Raw genomic sequence first — 18,318 nt, forward strand, 5'->3', positions numbered from 1 at the left:
TGAATTTCAGAACCATTCCATAGCTATAGGAGCTATGTTCTCCAGGTGTAACAGAACAGGTGTGGTGTTTCGTGGGCGAACAGAGCATCATTCAGGTCCCTTCCTGCCTAAGAAGGTGCTTGACATCAGTGGAAGCAGACCCTGAGCTCAGCTCCAGGGCCCTGTGTTAGAGCTGGTACTCTATGGTCTAGGGAGCTCTGAGTAGGAACAGTCTCTACTGCTGTCAGACATCAGCTGTGTTTCAGTCTAAAATGCAAGACCGACAATCTTTACGATACTCTGAGTCTAATGTCCGTGGAACAAAATCTAGAATAAGTCAGTGTTTGTCCTCCATGGTGATGCCCATGGGATGTGTGAATTCTTGGGTTTCCACTCAGCATTCAGCACCTACTATAGGGGACTGTCAAGGTGCCTACTGTCTCCTCTTGGACCTGGACCTGAGGTAGTATCCCCAGGTCTTCATCCTTCATCCAGTGTTTGGATACTGAAAGCCATGTTTAACTAAGTTGTGTGATTTACTAGTGTAGCTCACCACACTCTCAATCAGAAATGTAGTTTATCTCAGCACTGAGTTGTGCCAAGAGTCCTCTGCGCAAATGTCACTGTAGGGAGTGCAGGACACTGTGTGGACAGAGCATGGTTTGGCCATTGCTACCATTCCGCCCATGCCCAAGGGGGGATCTGGGATGTTGGGACTTCATTTTGCACACCAGAACTTGGCCTGTCTGCTCTGAATGCCTCAAGGAGTGTTCCACCCAGCACTGTCCTGGGCCCTGGTGAGTCTGGAGACACATCAGGTAATAGTTACCGGCTCAGAACAGAGCCCACTCTGCTTCTGCCCATGCCACCACAACGCTACGGTCTCAGGTAACAAAGCAGATTTCCCCCTCAGATGACACCAGACCTGCACAAGGGTCATGTTCCAAGAGTGGCTTTTCCAATCTACGACCCCCCGTCCCAGTCCTGTGACTCACCACCCAGCCCACCACCCACGTTCCAGCTTCTACCCCTACTATCTGTCTCGCCCACTGCGTTTTAGCCACAGATGAGAGACCCATGTGTTCTAGTCCCTGAAGTGTGCTGCTAGCTTGCCATCAAACAGATGTGTACTACATAATCCTTGAAGGAGAGAATGTATCCTAACAACGGTGATCGAATGTCTGACTTCTCTATCTGCAAGGTGATGAGACTTTTTAAAGGAAATTTATTTACTTTACTTAAAAGGCAGCATGATGAAGGAGAGATAGAGAGATGGAGACAGACAGAGAGAAGAGCTCTTCCATCTTCTGGTTCAGGCATCAAATGTCTGCAGCCATCAGGGTTGGGCCAGGTTGAAGCCAGAGCCAAGAACTCCCTGCAGCTCTCCCACATGGGGTCAGGAACATAAGAACCTGGGCCGTCAGCAAATGTCACCCAGGTATGCATTAGCAGGAACACGAAGGAGCAGTTCAGAGCAGCCTGGACTTGACGTAGGCAGGGGATGCAAGGATCCAAAGCCACAGCTTTATCTGCTGCACTCCAGTACTGGCCCCTGTGGTGATGAGCTCCCATATGAAATGGTAGAGGAAGCAGAAGACTCTGTGTTCCAGCAGGCACTCATGCCCACCCATGTCAGTGCCATCTACTCCTGTTCAGTTCCTCCTCAGACACATCCCACTGAGGGTCGATCGAGCAGGTATAAAGTCCCTCCCTCTTTAGCTCTGGCAAACATTCTTCATTTCAGCCACATGTAGCAAAGCCACATGGGGGACCAGCTGAGGGCTGGACATAAATGGTCACCATTAGCTCTCACTTGCTGTTTGCAATTGCACAATAAGAAACCCGAGCTTCATCCAGCTCCACATCCTGGACATAGTGCTGAGTAGGAGAGCAGCTGCCCAGGCAGAGGGGACAGGAACAGACACATGCTGGACAAAGATGGAATCCAAGCAGCAGATCCAGGAAGGAACAGCAAGGATGTATATTGTCACCATAGTCCAGCAGCCTCATTGCAGTCACAGAATTTGAGTTCGTTGCCTTATTCTGTGCACAGAAGGGCATTTCCCAAACAACCAGAAAGGTTGGGACTCTGGTGGGCAAAGGCAATGCATGCCAGACAAGGACGAATCTGGCCAGCAGGTCCAGGATGAGGCAGGAAAAGAGAGGGGCTGTGGAGGCCTGGGTGACAAGACCTCACCCCCCAAAGGAAGGGCGTGGGCACAGAAAGCAGGCAGAGCTGCCCAGGAAGAGGAACTGCTTCCCTCTCCTTTCTGGGTGCTGCATTGTTGGACTAGCTCTCCACTTTGCATTTCTAATGATGATGGAAGCACACGCAGTGTGAGCTGTGAACCAGGACGGTCCTGGATGCTGACACAGGCGCTGTAGGCTACACAGCTCATGGGACCTGGGAGCCAGAGCTGGGGGACACACACACCTCTCAGCCCCAGACTGTGATCCAGGTTGACCCTGTGTCTGACCGGCAGCATCACAGTCACATAATTTGACTTGAATGACTTGTTGGGCACATAGTACTGCACTTAGAAAATTAGCGAAGCTGGACCATTGAAATGATGAAAGCCTTGGGAGCCACAGAGGCACGAACTTGCATCCCCTTGAGGTAGGCACCATGATAAGACATAACAGAGATATCAGCACCCATGTCAGGGAGCCTGGTGCAAATCCAGGCCTTGCTTCCAGCTCCAGCTCCCATGTCAGGGAGCCTGGTGTAAATCCAGGCCTTGCTTCCAGCTCCAGCTCCCATGTCAGGGAGCCTGGTGTAAATCCAGGCCTTGCTTCCAGCTCCAGCTCCCATGTCAGGGAGCCTGGTGGAGGTCCAGGCTTTGCTTCCAGCTCCAGTTTGCTGCAAGTGATAGCCCCAAAACTGAGTCCCTTCCACACATTGGAGAGCTGGGCAGAGCAGTGGACATGAGTGTCCGCCAGGCCAACCTGACTATCGTGGGCATTAGGGGGGTGAGCCAGAGGATGGAAGATCTGTGCCTGTCTGTCTCTCTTTCTCTTACATAAAGAAAACTGCAAATTTAGCATAATTAAAAATCAAAAGCAAAAGCTGATTCCAGTACTAACTAAAGAAAAGAATGTTATATTTTATATACAAGAATACTGCTTAGAAAACTTGAAAACCAAGATACTAATGCCTAAAATTTTAGCGTTTGGGGTGTGTTAGTCCTATTAAATAATATGTGGGAAAATTCACATAGCCTATGCCATTTCCACAGGTTCTTCTACACACCTATGTGCAAGCGAAATCCACCTGGGTGTGTCTGTTACACATGCCAGTACTTAAAGCATTCATAGAAAATGAAATTCAAATATGTTTCTTTTTGGCAAATCTTCAAGCACGTGCTCACGGGGCTTCTTCAGAAAGTTCATGGGAATTAAATACACATTAGAAATAGTTTCGCATCAAAATGAGTATCTTTCAAATTAATTTACTAAGATTATTGAGGTATTTCTGCATGATTTAACCCATGTTCAGATCAGGTTTTCACTATCTCATCCACTAAAAGATACAGCCCTGAAAAAAGAATGGAAAGGGTGGCACATTGTGTAACCTATGGCTTTGAGAACTGGCTCATATGTGAAGAAAAGAAGCTGTGATGAAACTCATGCCTGTGCGATTCTGGACCCTGTAAGGCTTCAGAAAGGGGTGACATCAGTACCACAGGTGCTACGTGACAGCAGTGGGTCCTGTGGGACCTTGAGACCAAGACTATGGGGGAAACAGAGGGGACCCAGTGCTCAGGTGGCCACACCTGCCTGAAAGGGACACCACACACTCCCACGTAGGAGAGGGCAGGCAGAGGAAGCACCAGGAATTCATGAGAACAGCAAGTTTCCAAACACAAAAGGCAGGTTTTACTGCGAAAAAATTAAACTCAGAAAATGGGGATGCAGGGAGACTAGTGGCCTGCGTTGCCATGGAGAGGGGCTGTATCTGCCAGAGAATTCTCAAAAAATGTCTTGTGTATTATACTACACTCTGTATGCTGCAAGAAAATAGAACACAGACTGAAAAAAAAAAACTCAAGATTTACTACATGAAAACACACATTATATAAACCCATGTGAGAATACCACCAACAGGCACAAAGTAAACTTCCATTTCTACTTATTTCCCAGGTACTATTTGAAGCACAGAGTACCACTGAGTGACGGGTTCCACAATTAAGATCATATATGGCTGCACAAATCATGATGTGGTGATGGACTCCGGTACTCCTGCAGGGCAGCTGAATCTCCATCCTAAACAACTCTAAGTCAAAGTTCTGTCCTGCAGGTGTCTCCTCCCACATGCTGGGCTCCTCACTGCTTCTTCCTCTTGCCAGGACCCTGAGGCACTAAGAGCTCATGGAGAAATGGAACCACACTTCCAGTGATTTCATTTTGTTGGGGCTCTTCCCCCAAAACCCAACAGGAATCCTGCTCTTGTCGCTCATCATCTTAGTATTTCTTCTTGCAACATTGGGCAACTCGGCCATGATCCACCTCATCCGCGTGGACGCCCGGCTGCACACACCCATGTACATCCTGCTCAGCCAGCTCTCCCTCATGGACCTCATGTACATCTCCACCACTGTGCCCAAGATGACCTTCAACTTCCTCTCTGGACAGAAAACCATTTCCTTCCTGGGATGCGGAGTGCAAAGTTTTTTCTTTCTGACAATGGCATGTTCTGAAGGTTTGCTGCTGGCATCCATGGCCTATGACCGTTACTTGGCCATCTGCCACCCTCTCCACTACCCTGTGCGCATGAGCAAGCAATTGTGTGTTAAGATGATCCTTGTTTCCTGGGTCCTGGGCTCTCTAAACTCCTTGGCACACACAGTCTATGCACTCCACATCCCTTATTGCAGGTCCAGGGCCATTGACCACTTCTTCTGTGATGTCCCAGCCATGTTGCCCCTGGCTTGCATGGACACCTGGGTCTATGAGTACATGGTCTTTGTGAGCACCAGCCTTTATCTCCTCTTCCCTTTCTTGGGCATCATGGCATCCTACGGCAAGGTTCTTTACTCCGTCTTCCACATGCGCTCCAAAGAGGGGAGGAAAAAGGCTTTCACCACCTGTTCTACCCATTTAACTGTGGTGACCTTTTATTATGCACCTTTTGTCTACACGTACCTTCGGCCCAGGAACCTGCGCTCCCCCAGCGAGGACAAGGCCCTGGCTGTCTTCTACACCATCCTCACCCCCATGCTCAACCCCATCATCTACAGCCTCAGGAACAAGGAGGTCCTGGGAGCCGTGACAAGGGTGTTTGGGGTATTCCCTTCCAGGAAGACATGACCCTGACTGCCCTATCCTCATCCTTGCTTCCCTATTCCATGTGATGAAGACACACTAGGCAATTTCACCCACATATAAATGTGCAACAGTCACATTCGTAATTACACATTCTAGAATGTTCATGTGCATGTAAAAATCTGGGAAACAGCTTGCTTTCTTGAATTTCTAGAGTGGAATACCATTGGCATCACAATTTAAATATATATTTAGTTAAGTAGATCACAATCTAATATCATAGTACGGGAGGGGGGCCTTGAGTCTGTTATGGACCCAGGTGTAACTGATGAGTGAGTGTATATCTAAGGCTTCAACTGAATGTGAACAGAGCCTATATTGTGGGTCTTACATTATTGTCTGCTATGTGCTGGAATGTGGAGTGAGTTAGTTTTGTTTGACAAGACAGTTTCTTGCACTTGTGGAAGGGAAGTCGATAACCCATAGTAAGACTGTTGTAGCTTGGTCTAGAGGAGTTCCCAGAAAGTGCTCAGTCACAACCCACACCACATGAGATACAAAAACAAAATAACTAAAAAGAAAAGATTACATGTGATTTGAAGCAGGCTTTGTGGGCCATCCTGCAGAAGGATCACACCACCAGTGCCTGGGTCTGTCCTGATGTCTGTGGACCACAATGCTTGCCTCCCAGGGTGCATAGCAGTGAGCTAGCCCCCACATGCAGGCAGGACACACACACAAACACTCCCACTGTGATGCAGGCTTCCAACCATGTTGCCACAGCTATTCTGGGCGCTGCCCCATCTTTTATTTTTCACTATTAGTGTTACCTCATGTGCTGTGCGGTGTGACTGGCCATTTGCTGTGAAGACTTCCAGACTAAGCTGGAACTGTCTGATTGTAGGTCTGTGGTCTTCCCTTCGACAAGTGCAAGAAAGTGTCTTGTCAAACAAAACTTAACTTATTGTAACTCACTAATTCCCTCCAGAACTCCAGCACACAGCAGGCAGGAAATGACCACAACGCCAGTTGTACTCTCATTCACCGCAGGCTTGGACATACACCACTCACACATCAGGTACCCTGGGTCCCCAACAGATTCGGTGCTTGAGTTCAACAGTTCAGGCCCGAGCTGATCTCCACCTCCACATAGAATCCAATGAATGACCAAGGCATAGGTCTCCGTGGAGTGGGACACTGGGGATCAATTAGAAGGGAGAGAGGAGTGTCTAGAGGTGAGGCGATGGGGCTCTGCACTCAAAATACAGCAGCCCACGCCTCAGACTCCACAGCAGAGCCCGAGGCAGCTGAGGGTGACTGCCCCGCTTTCACAGGACAAGCTGATGCAGATTTGTGCCAGCTCTCCGCATGCACAGAAGAGAAAGATCTCACAGGAAGTACAAAGGTATTTCTGCTTTGAATAGGAGAGAAAGCTTGGTGGTGAGCACAGTAAGGAAGTGATCCAATGACTTCTTCTAGGAACACACTCGTAAACGCACCCACCAAATCCAGGGCTGTAGCAGAACTTTGATGGTGACAGAAGGGCTCCCGTGCTCCCTGCCTTGGTGCGATGCTGGGAGAAATCCGTGGTGTGGAAACATTTTAAATAACTTGCTGTGCTGTCAGCAGGAAGTGTGCCACACTCAAGCTGCTTCCTCTGCCAGCTCATCCACTCAGGACCTGCAGAGAAGGTGAGTGCCAGCAACATCACTGATTCTGCAGGTGGAGGTGGACATCAACAAGTGCGTTACGTCTTCCTCTACTGAGGACACCCTCTGTGGTTCAGACATCAAGCAATTCTACAAGCAGGAGAAACACAGAGTGACACTAAAATGTAGAAAGGGAGTCTGTACCCACTGTCCCGTGGTGGGACTGAGTCCCTCTGCAGAGTCAAGAGGCCTCACCCATGGTTAAGATGGGGAAGGGACAAGCAGGGTGACACGTGGGGGTCCAGCCATGTGTGAGTGTGCCAACCTCACTCAGCACTGTCCTGAGGTGCTGCTGCACGTGGCAGAGGCTCAGGCAACTTGCCCATATTCCTGAGCTCACGGGAGCAGCTTTTCAGAGTGTGGATAAACTTTCAGTTCCATACAATAAATCAGGATTCTGCATGTGCTGTGCTCATGTGTAGTGCTCCTGATTTCTTCTGCATTCTTTCACTCTTAACTCCTTATAAGATTCAGCAATATGCCTTCAGAATGACTAGGACAGTTATGAATTTCAGAACCATTCCATAGCTATAGGAGCTATGTTCTCCAGGTGTAACAGAACAGGTGTGGTGTTTCGTGGGCGAACAGAGCATCATTCAGGTCCCTTCCTGCCTAAGAAGGTGCTTGACATCAGTGGAAGCAGACCCTGAGCTCAGCTCCAGGGCCCTGTGTTAGAGCTGGTACTCTATGGTCTAGGGAGCTCTGAGTAGGAACAGTCTCTACTGCTGTCAGGCATCAGCTGTGTTTTGGTCAGGAAAACCAGAAAGTGGGTTGCTCACAACCCTCAGACCATCGCTTTGATGCACTGAGCTCAAACTATACCTCCGATGCCAAACATGCAAACCTGGGCTCCCCTCAAATCAGGAAGCCTGTGGAAATCCTCAACTCACAGGCCACGATGTTCGGGGACACTGTTGGACGCACGTGCAGGAGCCTAACTAAAGCCTTTCTTCCCTTCATTCTAATCCCAGATCAAACAAAGTGATGCAGAAAAATAGCCAGAGGCAATTCCACACTTATCTCACTGATTCTGTTTGTGTGTGTGTGTGTGAGAGGAAATACGGTTGAAGATGTTTCACTTCACAAGTGTGAACAGACGTAAGATCTTAGTTTTAAGAAAAGCTCTGATTCAATAGGACAAGAACAAGTGACAATAAACAGTTGTGCATCCCCATGCAGGCCGTGATGGTCACCGCCCGTGCCCCAGGAGTTGGTGAGCTGATGTGGGGTGTGGCAGAGCAAGCAAACACCCTTGGCACTGGGATCTGCCCTATAGAGTCATTGCTCATGCACATCTGACTGAGGTCCTTATCTCACAAGCAGTTGTAACGTCCCACAAACATTTCATCTGGAAACTCTTGTTCACCATTTCAGCCACACTTAGCAAACACACTGAAAGGACCAGCTGAGAGGCAGCTATTGAAAGTGAATAATCACAGCTTGCTCTCCTTTGCTGGTTTCCACAATGGCACAATTCTGAGTGTCACCCAGGTCCATGTCCTTGACACAGTGCTGCTCAGGTAAGCAGCTGCTCGGAGACAGAGGACAGGGACAGACATATGGTAAACAGAAATGGAATCCAGTTCAGGAGGGAGAGGCAAGGAAGCATACCGTCACCGCAGCCCCACGCTATGACCCAGGATAACCACATGTCCGTGCAGCCCTATTGTAGTAACTTAATGCGAATTCATTGCCTGCTCTGGGCACTGAGAGACATTTCCTGAACAACCGGGAAGGCTGAAGCTCTGCTTAGCAGAGGTTTGAAGCAGCCACATGGATAAGACCATGACGATGTGAGGTTTGCATTCAGTGCAGCAACAGGACATTGGTTAGGAGCCTTGCCTCATGGGTGTGGGTGTTTCAGCTCTAGTCTGGTTTCTGCCTCTACTTGTGGCTTCCTGACATGCACTGGGAGTCAGCAGATGGCGCTCCACATCATTGAGAGCACTCAAATCAAGTGTGAGATCTGGACAAGCTCTGAGTCGTAAAGGATTGTGAGTTTGACCATAAAGCAGTGAGGGTGGGCATCTCCCTGCAGGGGAGACCATGGAGAGTGTCCTTGGTTTGGTGCCTGCCTGAGAGGAGTACAAGGGACTCAACTGTAGGAGACGGTAAGTCAAGGGTGAGCCTGGAGTTCACAACTAGAGCAAATCTCACAGTCACACATGGCAGTTTCTATTGTTACTGAATTAAACAAAGACATTGGGGAGTGCAGGGAGCCCTGCCTTAGCCAGTACCCCTGAGTGGGGATAGCATGGGTGGATGGGATGTGGCCAGAGAATGCTCAGGAGGATGCCCTGTCTGTTTCTCCTTGCAGCCTGTGGAGCTGCACCTCCTGGACTCCACAGTGATGGAAATGTCATGACACGGGTTTTGGGAAATGCATGTTAGGCAGAACTCTGTGTGAAGAACACCAACTGCCACAAAACAACTCATCATTCAGCAGTGCATTGCTGACATAGTGAATTCCTCACCAGAGGGGATGAGGAGAGGGCCCTGGGTTCTGATGCTGTGGACGAGCTGCAAGGCAGCTGAATCTCCATCCTAAACAACTCTAAGTCAAAGTTCTGTCTTGCAGGTGTCTCCTCCCACATGCTGGGCTCCTCACTGCTTCTTCCTCTTGCCAGGACCCTGAGGCACTAAGAGCTCATGGAGAAATGGAACCACACTTCCAGTGATTTCATTTTGTTGGGGCTCTTCCCCCAAAACCCAACAGGAATCCTGCTCTTGTCGCTCATCATCTTTGTGTTTGCTATTGCAACATCTGGTAACCTAATTATGATCCACCTCATCCGCGTGGACGCCCGGCTGCACACACCCATGTACATCCTGCTCAGCCAGCTCTCCCTCATGGACCTCATGTACATCTCCACCACTGTGCCCAAGATGACCTTCAACTTCCTCTCTGGACAGAAAACCATTTCCTTCCTGGGATGCGGAGTGCAAAGTTTTTTCTTTCTGACAATGGCATGTTCTGAAGGTTTGCTGCTGGCATCCATGGCCTATGACCGTTACTTGGCCATCTGCCACCCTCTCCACTACCCTGTGCGCATGAGCAAGCAATTGTGTGTTAAGATGATCCTTGCCACTTGGGTCATAGGCACAGTTAATTCAATTCCACATGCAGCCTATGTTCTCCACATCCCTTATTGCAGGTCCAGGGCCATTGACCACTTCTTCTGTGACATCCCAGCCATGTTGTCCGTTGCCTGTATGGACACTGGGTTCTATGAGTACACAGTCTTCATGAGCACCAGCTTTTTCCTCCTCGTCCCTCTCGTGGGTATCATAGCATCCTATGGCAAGGTTCTGTATGCCATTTTCCACATGCGCTCCAAAGAGGGGAGGAAAAAGGCTTTCACCACCTGTTCAACTCATTTAACTGTGGTAACTTTCTACTACATTCCATTTGCCTGCACCTATCTTCGGCCCAGGAACCTGCGCTCCCCCAGCGAGGACAAGGCCCTGGCTGTCTTCTACACCATCCTCACCCCCATGCTCAACCCCATCATCTACAGCCTCAGGAACAAGGAGGTCCTGGGAGCCGTGACAAGGGTGTTTGGGGTATTCCCTTCCAGGAAGACACGACCCTGACTGCCCTATCCTCATCCTTGCTTCCCCATCCTTTGTGATGGCCACACTACTGTTCCTCTTAGAACAATAACACTAGTCACAGTCACAATTTACACATTCTAGAATGTTCACATGCATGCAATGACCCTTAGAAGCAGCTTTCCATCTCCAAGTTCTCCGTCATGTACCATTGGCATCCATATTTCCAATAATAATTTAATTGAATGAAGTTGGTTCATATCCACTGAATAACTATGTGATTGGATGCTTTGGGAACATCTTAGAAGGCATGCCTTGTACAGAACAGTTGCCCATTCGGGGCTGAGCCTCACAGATTGATACTTCCTTGTTGGGGTGTATCCCAGTAGTGCCCAGCAGCACATACAGTGCATGGGAACCCCTCCCAGGACAATCTGACTTGGTGTCACGAGCAGCATGGGAATTGTCTCCAGTGGGAGCTGGAGTGTGATTTGGGTGGGGCATCACGGGTAGATTGGATGCACTGATCACCAAGTGAGCTTGGCAGCTGCCTCTCCTGGTAGACTCGGGTGCCTTTGAGCAGCTGACCACCAAGCCCCCTGGTTCTCTGAAAGCAAGACTGATGTCTGGATCTCTTCTGCACTGTACTGCCGTGTCCAAGGGTGCATTGGTGGGCAGTTGGATCAGATGTGTCAGCAGAACGTACCTAGGCACTATTATTTTAACTGATATGTCAATCATATCTCAGTTTTTAAAGTTTTGTTTGTTTAAATATTTAAAAGTATTTTTTCAAGTTTTAAAAAAAAAGGTTTCAATTGTGTTTCATTGTCTGGTGGGTCTTCATCCATTTGACTTAATGCAATCGAGTGTGGTACCCATGATATGGCAACATTGTGCTTCAAGAAGCAGCAGTGTGACGAGACCTCGTCTGTGAAGTCAGCTCTGGACCGGCCTTCCCAGAGCCCTGCTGTCGCCTGTGGTGCAGCCATTCATCACGTTTGGGTTGCCGGTCACTGTTCCCACACTACAGCTTGAACCAGCTCACAAAGGACACGGGCAGGATGCTCATCCCCATCTCCTAGTCTGCTATGCTCCCACCACTGCATGCAAGCCAGACTCCTCCACTATGTGAGAAGCTGACTCTAGCTCCCAACCCTTCGCCTTAGCCACCCCCATTCGTCCCTTAGCTGTTGAGGGGATTTGTAGAATAGGAGTCGGGACCTCTTTGCCTGCTCATTTCCAAGAGAGACAATTAAAATTGAAAATTACCTTCTGAACAAGAAGGCGCTTCACATCATGTTCTATGTGCTCCGCTTACTTAATGAGGAAGAGAAAATACTCGTTGAGGATACAGCAGCGACGGTGTGAAGCCGCTGGCAGCATGCGACTGTTTCTGTGGTGTGGAAGAAAGCATTAACGCAGTGCTGGTTTTATATTCAGATGAATCCATGCTTGCATGAAACACATTTCTGTAAAGTTAGAATTTTTGAGAAAATCTCCTCTTGAGCATTATCATCCACAAGTGTACCAAGATACTTATTGTAAAATAACTGATCAAGAATTTCCCCAGTGTTTCTAAGTCTGAACCAGTCCTGAAGGCCTGTGTCACAAAAACCAATGGATTTTTCTCAAAGCAAAAATGTATTGAAATTAAAGAAGGTTGACTCTGTGGCAAGTCTGCCTGACAGCACTTAAATTATGTCAAATGCAGACACAGTTGCTGAAAGTCTGACTTTTTGAAAGATTTATTATAGAGGAAGAGGAATGGCCGGAGGGAATACTCTGCCATCTGCTGATTCACCACCAAATGGTGGCAGAGCCAGGGCTGGGCAAGGCTGGTGCTGGGAAGGGGAACACCACTTGCATCTTCCAGAGGGTTGTAGGAGCCCATACCTGGGTCACCTTCTCCTATTTTCTCAGGTCAGAAACAGATTAGCTGGAATGAGAACCAGCACCCCAACCTGCGTGAGAGACCGATGTCCCAGGTGGGAACCTCAATAACAGACCTAGAAGTACAAACACTCCTAACCAATTCCTCTCGACAAAGTGAACCATGCAAATGTCAGTGAAAACATTGTATGGGGGCCCAGTGCGATAGTGTAATGGTTGAGGTCCTTGCCTTGAACGTGCCGGGAAACCATATGAGCGCCACTTCCCATCCAGCTCCCTGCTTGTGGCCTGGGAAAGCAGTCGAGGATGGCCCAAAGTCTTGGGACCCTGCCCCCGCATGGGAGACCCGGAAAGAAGTTCCTGATTCCTGGCTTCAGATCAGTGCAGCACCAGCCGTTGCGGTCACTTGGGAAGTGAACCATCAGAGGGACGATTTTCCTTTCTGTCTCTCCTCTCTATACATCTGTCTTTACAATAAAATAAATCTTTTAAAAAATATTGTATGAAAAATCATTCATATTTATTACATTTTAGACTTAAAAGTTGTAACAGAACATTTGATGATATGTAACTTTGGGTTTTGGTGAAGGGTTGGTGGATCTGCCCTGTGACTCAGAGCCCATGACCTTGTCTATGTGCCACACTTCCGCCCTGGCCCTTCTGGACAGTGACAAGGTCCCAGTTGCGGAGTCCACTGAGTCATGCTGTCATCAGGTGGAATGAGGCAGCTGTGCATGGCTCCCAACCCCATGCTCTCTCATTGGTGTCAGGGAGCTGCACATGCAGGGAAGCTAAAATCAACACACAGCCACTGATCTGCCCCATGATCTCAGTGGGAGGGTGAGGTGTACCGAGAGGAGAAAACTACATCTGAAAGATAGTGGTCGTGTAGGACAGAGTATACGATTCAAGGAAGGATGGGAGAGTGACCTTTGGACTCTAACCTCCAGTCAGGGTGAACCCTTGCGCTGACTTCCCACCAACCTGGTCTCCACCAGTAACTGGCAGGACTCATGGTGTCTTAGGGTACACCCATGCTAGTGCCAACAGGTCCACCTGATATTAAAGCACTGGATCTACTTGTCTGCAAGGGCAGAACTCATCCTGTGCAGCCAGGAGGGGTAGAGGACTTCAGAACCATGGACGGTCACCTCTAGAAGGCTGCCAGAAGGACATCCTGTGCTCAAAACACGACAGGTCCAGCAAAGCTCAGGGAAGCGAAACAGCACATGTAAGTGTTACAACTAGGGTTAGTGATTCAAGAAACAGGTATTAATCTGCCTTAAATGAACCAAAAATCGGGGGGCGGGGGGCAATTATTCCTTCTATTCTAGACATGACATGATGTTTCTTCAAAAAGTATACATTGCTACAAGTCTGGGAACAGAAACTGGTCTACACTTTCACAGAGTGGATTCTCTGAGTCAGCCTTCTCACGGCTCCCAGGACCTCCTTGTTCCTGAGGCTGTAGATGATGGGGTTGAGCATGGGGGTGAGGATGGTGTAGAAGACAGCCAGGGCCTTGTCCTCGGTGGGGGAGCGAAAGGACTTTGGGCGCAGGTAGGTGTAAGCAAAGGGTGCGTAGAAGAAGGTTACCACGGTGAGGTGGCTGCTGCAGGTGGAGTAGGCCTTCTTCCTCCCTTCCCCCGAGTGCATGCGAGAGACCGCGAGCAGTACCCGGCCATAGGAGCACACAATGACCAGGAAAGGAAGTACCAGGAAAATGACGGTGCTCAGAAACACAGTGTACTCATAGACCCAGGTGTCCATGCAGGCCAGGGTCAGCATGGCTGGGACATCGCAGAAGAAATGGTTGATGGCTCTGGACCGGCAGTACGGGATGTGGAATGCATAGGCAGTGTGAGCACAGGAGTTGGTGCAGCCCATTACCCAGGACACAGTCACCATCAGCACACACACTCGCCTGTTCATGCGCACATGATAGTGGAGAGGGTGACAAATGGCCACGTAGCGGTCATAGGCCATGGAGGTCAGGAGCATTGTCTCTGCACCTCCTAAAGCCAAGAAGAAGAAGCTCTGAACCCCACAGCCAAGGCAGGAGATGGCCTTGTTCCCGAGCAGGAAATCCGAGGCCATCCTGGGGACGATGGTGGAGATGTAGCTGAGGTCGATGAGGGAGAGCTGACTGAGCAGGAGGTACATGGGTGTGTGGAGCTGAGAGTCCAGGAGGATAAGCAGAGCCATGCACAGGTTGCCCAGCAGAGCGATGAGGAAAATGAGACCCAACAGGAGGAAGAGGAGCAGGCCCAGCCGTGCGCGGGGGAACAAGCCCAGTAAGATGAAATCAGTGCACGTCTGGTTTGATGGTTCCATGCAGTGTTCCTGTGTGTTCTCCTAGAAGTAGAGTCGTGAGTTATATGTAAAGCCTTGTCTACTATAGCTCACTGTTTGATTTGTGTTTTATTAACACAAAGAATGAAGTATTTTGAAACAGGATTCCAGTTTTCTGCCTCATGAGCAAGCATTCGGGCGGTAAGCAAGCATGACCCCTGAGGTCCACAGTGCCTGCAACGTGTTTCCATAATGACCTCACTTGGATATGGATATTTTATTTTCATTCAAATTGATGTTCTATCAATCTGTGCCTTACAAGTGTATACACACAGAAATCAATTTGAATGGATCTATCATTGACTCAAATCTGAATATATTTTTATAACCTCTTAGAGTGTTCTTTCTTCCATATTTTAACCACAAGGCTTACCTGCAAACACCTGTCATTCAGGTTGGAAAACCAAACTCAGCCTTGGCTGATCCTGGCACTGCTACTTACTCCCTTTTCCCATTTTGATTTCTTATATTTAAAATCATTTTCATTGCAAATGCATATGGGGATTTAGCATATGTAATTATCACTTTTCCTTCTCAAATCCACCCTCAGTGGTAATAAAGAAATATCTGCTGTTAAAGCAGAGTGTGGGGAAGCAAGCAGAGGGCAATCAGGGCAAGCTGTCAGGGATTGGAAAGGGCGTCCAGACTGCCCTGTAACTGTCAGCAGTGGGAGGGTTCCTCTGGCAGGAACACCGTGAAGGACAGCGCTGGGCCTGCGGTACCCACAAGGAAACTGGGCACCAAGACCTGCAGACTTGGAGCAAATGTACAGATTCATGCACACTTGTAAGTATATGGAAACATGCCCACACACGCAAACATGCAAACACATGCAGACACTCACAGAGACATACATGCCCAAAGGTAGACATGTGCATACAGAGACACACATGCTCATGGAGACACCTGTGTGTACATGCAGAAACATGTAAACACACATGAACACAGGGAGACACATGCAGACACTCACAGAGACACACATGCCAAAGGTAGACACGTGCATACAGAGACACACATGCACATGGAGACACCTGTGTGTACATGCAGAAACATGTAAACACACATGTAACAGGGAGGCACATGCAGACACTCACAGAGACACACATGCACTAGGTAGAAATGTGCATACACATGTGCATGGAGACACACGTGTGCATACACAGACACACGTTTGTATGTGTTTGCACATGTACACACAGGGACACGCATGCACACGCAGACACATGCAGACACACACTGAGACTCATGCACACACACAGACAGACACATCTAGAAACATGCAAACACACACACCTGTGGAATGAGTTAGAAATTATTGGGAAAAGTTTTATGAAAACGTTGATATCTTCAGAGTGTAAACATTTGTTGGAATCACAGCATGGTATGTTGTGCTATGGAAAGGAAAGACAGCAAGAAAGATTGGTTAAGATGATCATAAAGGATGCAAAAAATTCAATAAAAATTTCAAAGGCAGGTTAGGTCAAATCTCTGAGAAAGCAAAGGAAATGGCTATATAACAAGAGTGTGAAGTGTAGAGAAGATCCGGAATTAGGGAACTGCACATTCTCTCGTGCAGCCCAGCTATTGCATGCGACAGAGGAGACGCACTGCTCCCCAGCAGGGAGGCACCCAGGCTAAGCTCTGCCGACATCTCTCAGGGTGCTGGTGTTAGTCCTGGCAATAATGAAGTCACTGGGAATCAGGCCACTGCAGTGCACTCATGGCAGAAACACCTACAAGAATCCTAGTGGGAAATGGGCTCCTCCAGGCTCCACCAACACTGCTCAGGGTCTTTGCTCCCTCCGTCAGACTTCACAGGGATGGGGCTCAAGGCCACCTTAGAACCTCACTGCTCTTCTAACCAGAGAGCATGCGTACCCACACCTCAGCTCCCAGACCACACCCTACTGTGAAGGAACGTCCTACCTAACCGCCTCTGATTTGCATCTGAATGCCCCAGCCCCACCACACAGGTTACACGCCTGTTCCTTGACACAGCTCGGCGTGAACGGCAGTAATTGCCAGCAGCCAGCAATCCACATTCAGCCACCCGCTCCTGTGAGATGTGGAGACGGCCCACTCCCCCAGCCTGTGAGATGGTACCACTGCCTCAGCCCCAGCCTCTCTCACGTCCAGGTCTGTTACAGGTCCACACACAGGCCTCTCAAACCTGGTTCTTCCTACAACTGCATTGGTTTATTCAAGGCCAAATGTGTTCCTTCAAAATCTGAAATATCATTTGAATTCGCAAATTTTCTAGTGTATATATATATATATCATTCTTTACTATTATGTGTAAATTGACCATATTTTCAAGAATGTACTTAATTTGATGTGGACATTAGTCTTATTCACTGTAAAACTAGTCAAAAAAAAAAAAAAGTCAACCATGGGCTGTATTTCCCATTTCTCACCTCACACTAGGCATTTGCAATCACAGATATTCTTGGAAGACTTGTCTCATAATATAAACTTAAGGTTTAAAACTAGTCCTGTTTCTTTAAAGCATGGAACTATTTAAGCAATCCATTCTCGTTTTATTAACTTGGGTGGAAAAGGTATGTACTGGTTCGTCTACCTACTTCTCTTTTATATCTACTGTAGTCAAATAAAACTTTCTAAATTCTCTGGTTAAAATAATTGCTAATTATGGTAATTTATAAAGGCTTATTTATGACTTGCGTATACTAGAACGTTATGTAAATATAAATATAAATAATTAATCAATTCTAATAAATGCTCTCTTAGGCACTTTGAAGAAATCCCAGCTTTGATGTGATAAGTGAAGTAAATCCAGCATTTCCCCTTTACATGCCAGCACTTGCACAAACCCACTGGAATGGGTTGTTGATGTCATCCCACGATCCTGTGGATACAGTCATTTTTTTCTGGCTAAATATTTTTTTTCAACCCAATGTACTTACTCATCTCTCATGCCCGTGCTTGGCATTTTAGTTCCTCCATGAAGACTGAGCACCAACTGTGAGTGCAGGCAAGCTTGATGTGGAGATGAGTGTGTGTGTGTGTGTTCGCACAGACACATCCACTGAGACTTGAGCAGCATGAGCCAATTCACTAATAGCACAGGCTGGCCTTGGGCCAAGGTCGGACGGTGAGCTCTGCTAATTCCCTTAAATGTGAGCTAGGTACACCAATTGTCAGTTCAATGGAGAAACCCATGTACGATGTATTCAGCCTTCCAACATCATTATATCTCAGTTTTGTGGCGTCATGTATTATATTTTCACTCACTGCATACATGCAAGAATGTTTCCACATACATTAATGTAATTTTGGGTCTTTTTGGCTAACCAGTTTACATTAAATCTAATGACAACTTTACATAAACATATTCATAGACATTCTTACAATTTTTAAGCTGGGAAATAATTTTTAATTTGCTACAGGTACTATTCTCAATTATTATAAAAATGATTAATAAGGGCCCAGTTCAGTAGCTTAGTGGCTAAGTCCTTGCCTTGCACCTGCTGGGATCCCATATGGGTGCCATTTCTAATCCTTGTGGCCCCACTTCTCATCCAGCTCACTGCTTGTGGCCTAGGAAAGCTGTAGA

At 47.9% G+C, this 18,318-nt stretch overlaps 3 protein-coding genes across 3 annotated transcripts; 2 read left to right on the forward strand and 1 right to left on the reverse strand.

Moving 5' to 3' along the window:
* The first annotated feature begins 4,347 nt into the window (after positions 1-4,347).
* Positions 4,348-5,286, forward strand: LOC121152784 (olfactory receptor 2L13-like). The gene has a single exon (XM_040974951.1). The coding sequence runs from the start codon at positions 4,348-4,350 to the stop codon at positions 5,284-5,286; it is 939 nt and encodes a 312-aa protein (XP_040830885.1).
* A 4,313-nt stretch (positions 5,287-9,599) lies between these two features.
* LOC121152795 (olfactory receptor 2L13-like) lies at positions 9,600-10,544 on the forward strand. The gene has a single exon (XM_040974955.1). The coding sequence runs from the start codon at positions 9,600-9,602 to the stop codon at positions 10,542-10,544; it is 945 nt and encodes a 314-aa protein (XP_040830889.1).
* A 3,243-nt stretch (positions 10,545-13,787) lies between these two features.
* On the reverse strand, positions 13,788-14,726 carry LOC121154253 (olfactory receptor 2L3-like). The gene has a single exon (XM_040977214.1). It carries the CDS (start codon positions 14,724-14,726, stop codon positions 13,788-13,790), a length of 939 nt encoding a protein of 312 aa, XP_040833148.1.
* Positions 14,727-18,318: the final 3,592 nt, after the last annotated feature.

Source organism: Ochotona curzoniae, unplaced genomic scaffold (assembly GCF_017591425.1).
Source record: "Ochotona curzoniae isolate NIBS_2020 unplaced genomic scaffold, NIBS_Ocur_1.0 contig_1, whole genome shotgun sequence".
NCBI lineage: Eukaryota > Metazoa > Chordata > Mammalia > Lagomorpha > Ochotonidae > Ochotona > Ochotona curzoniae.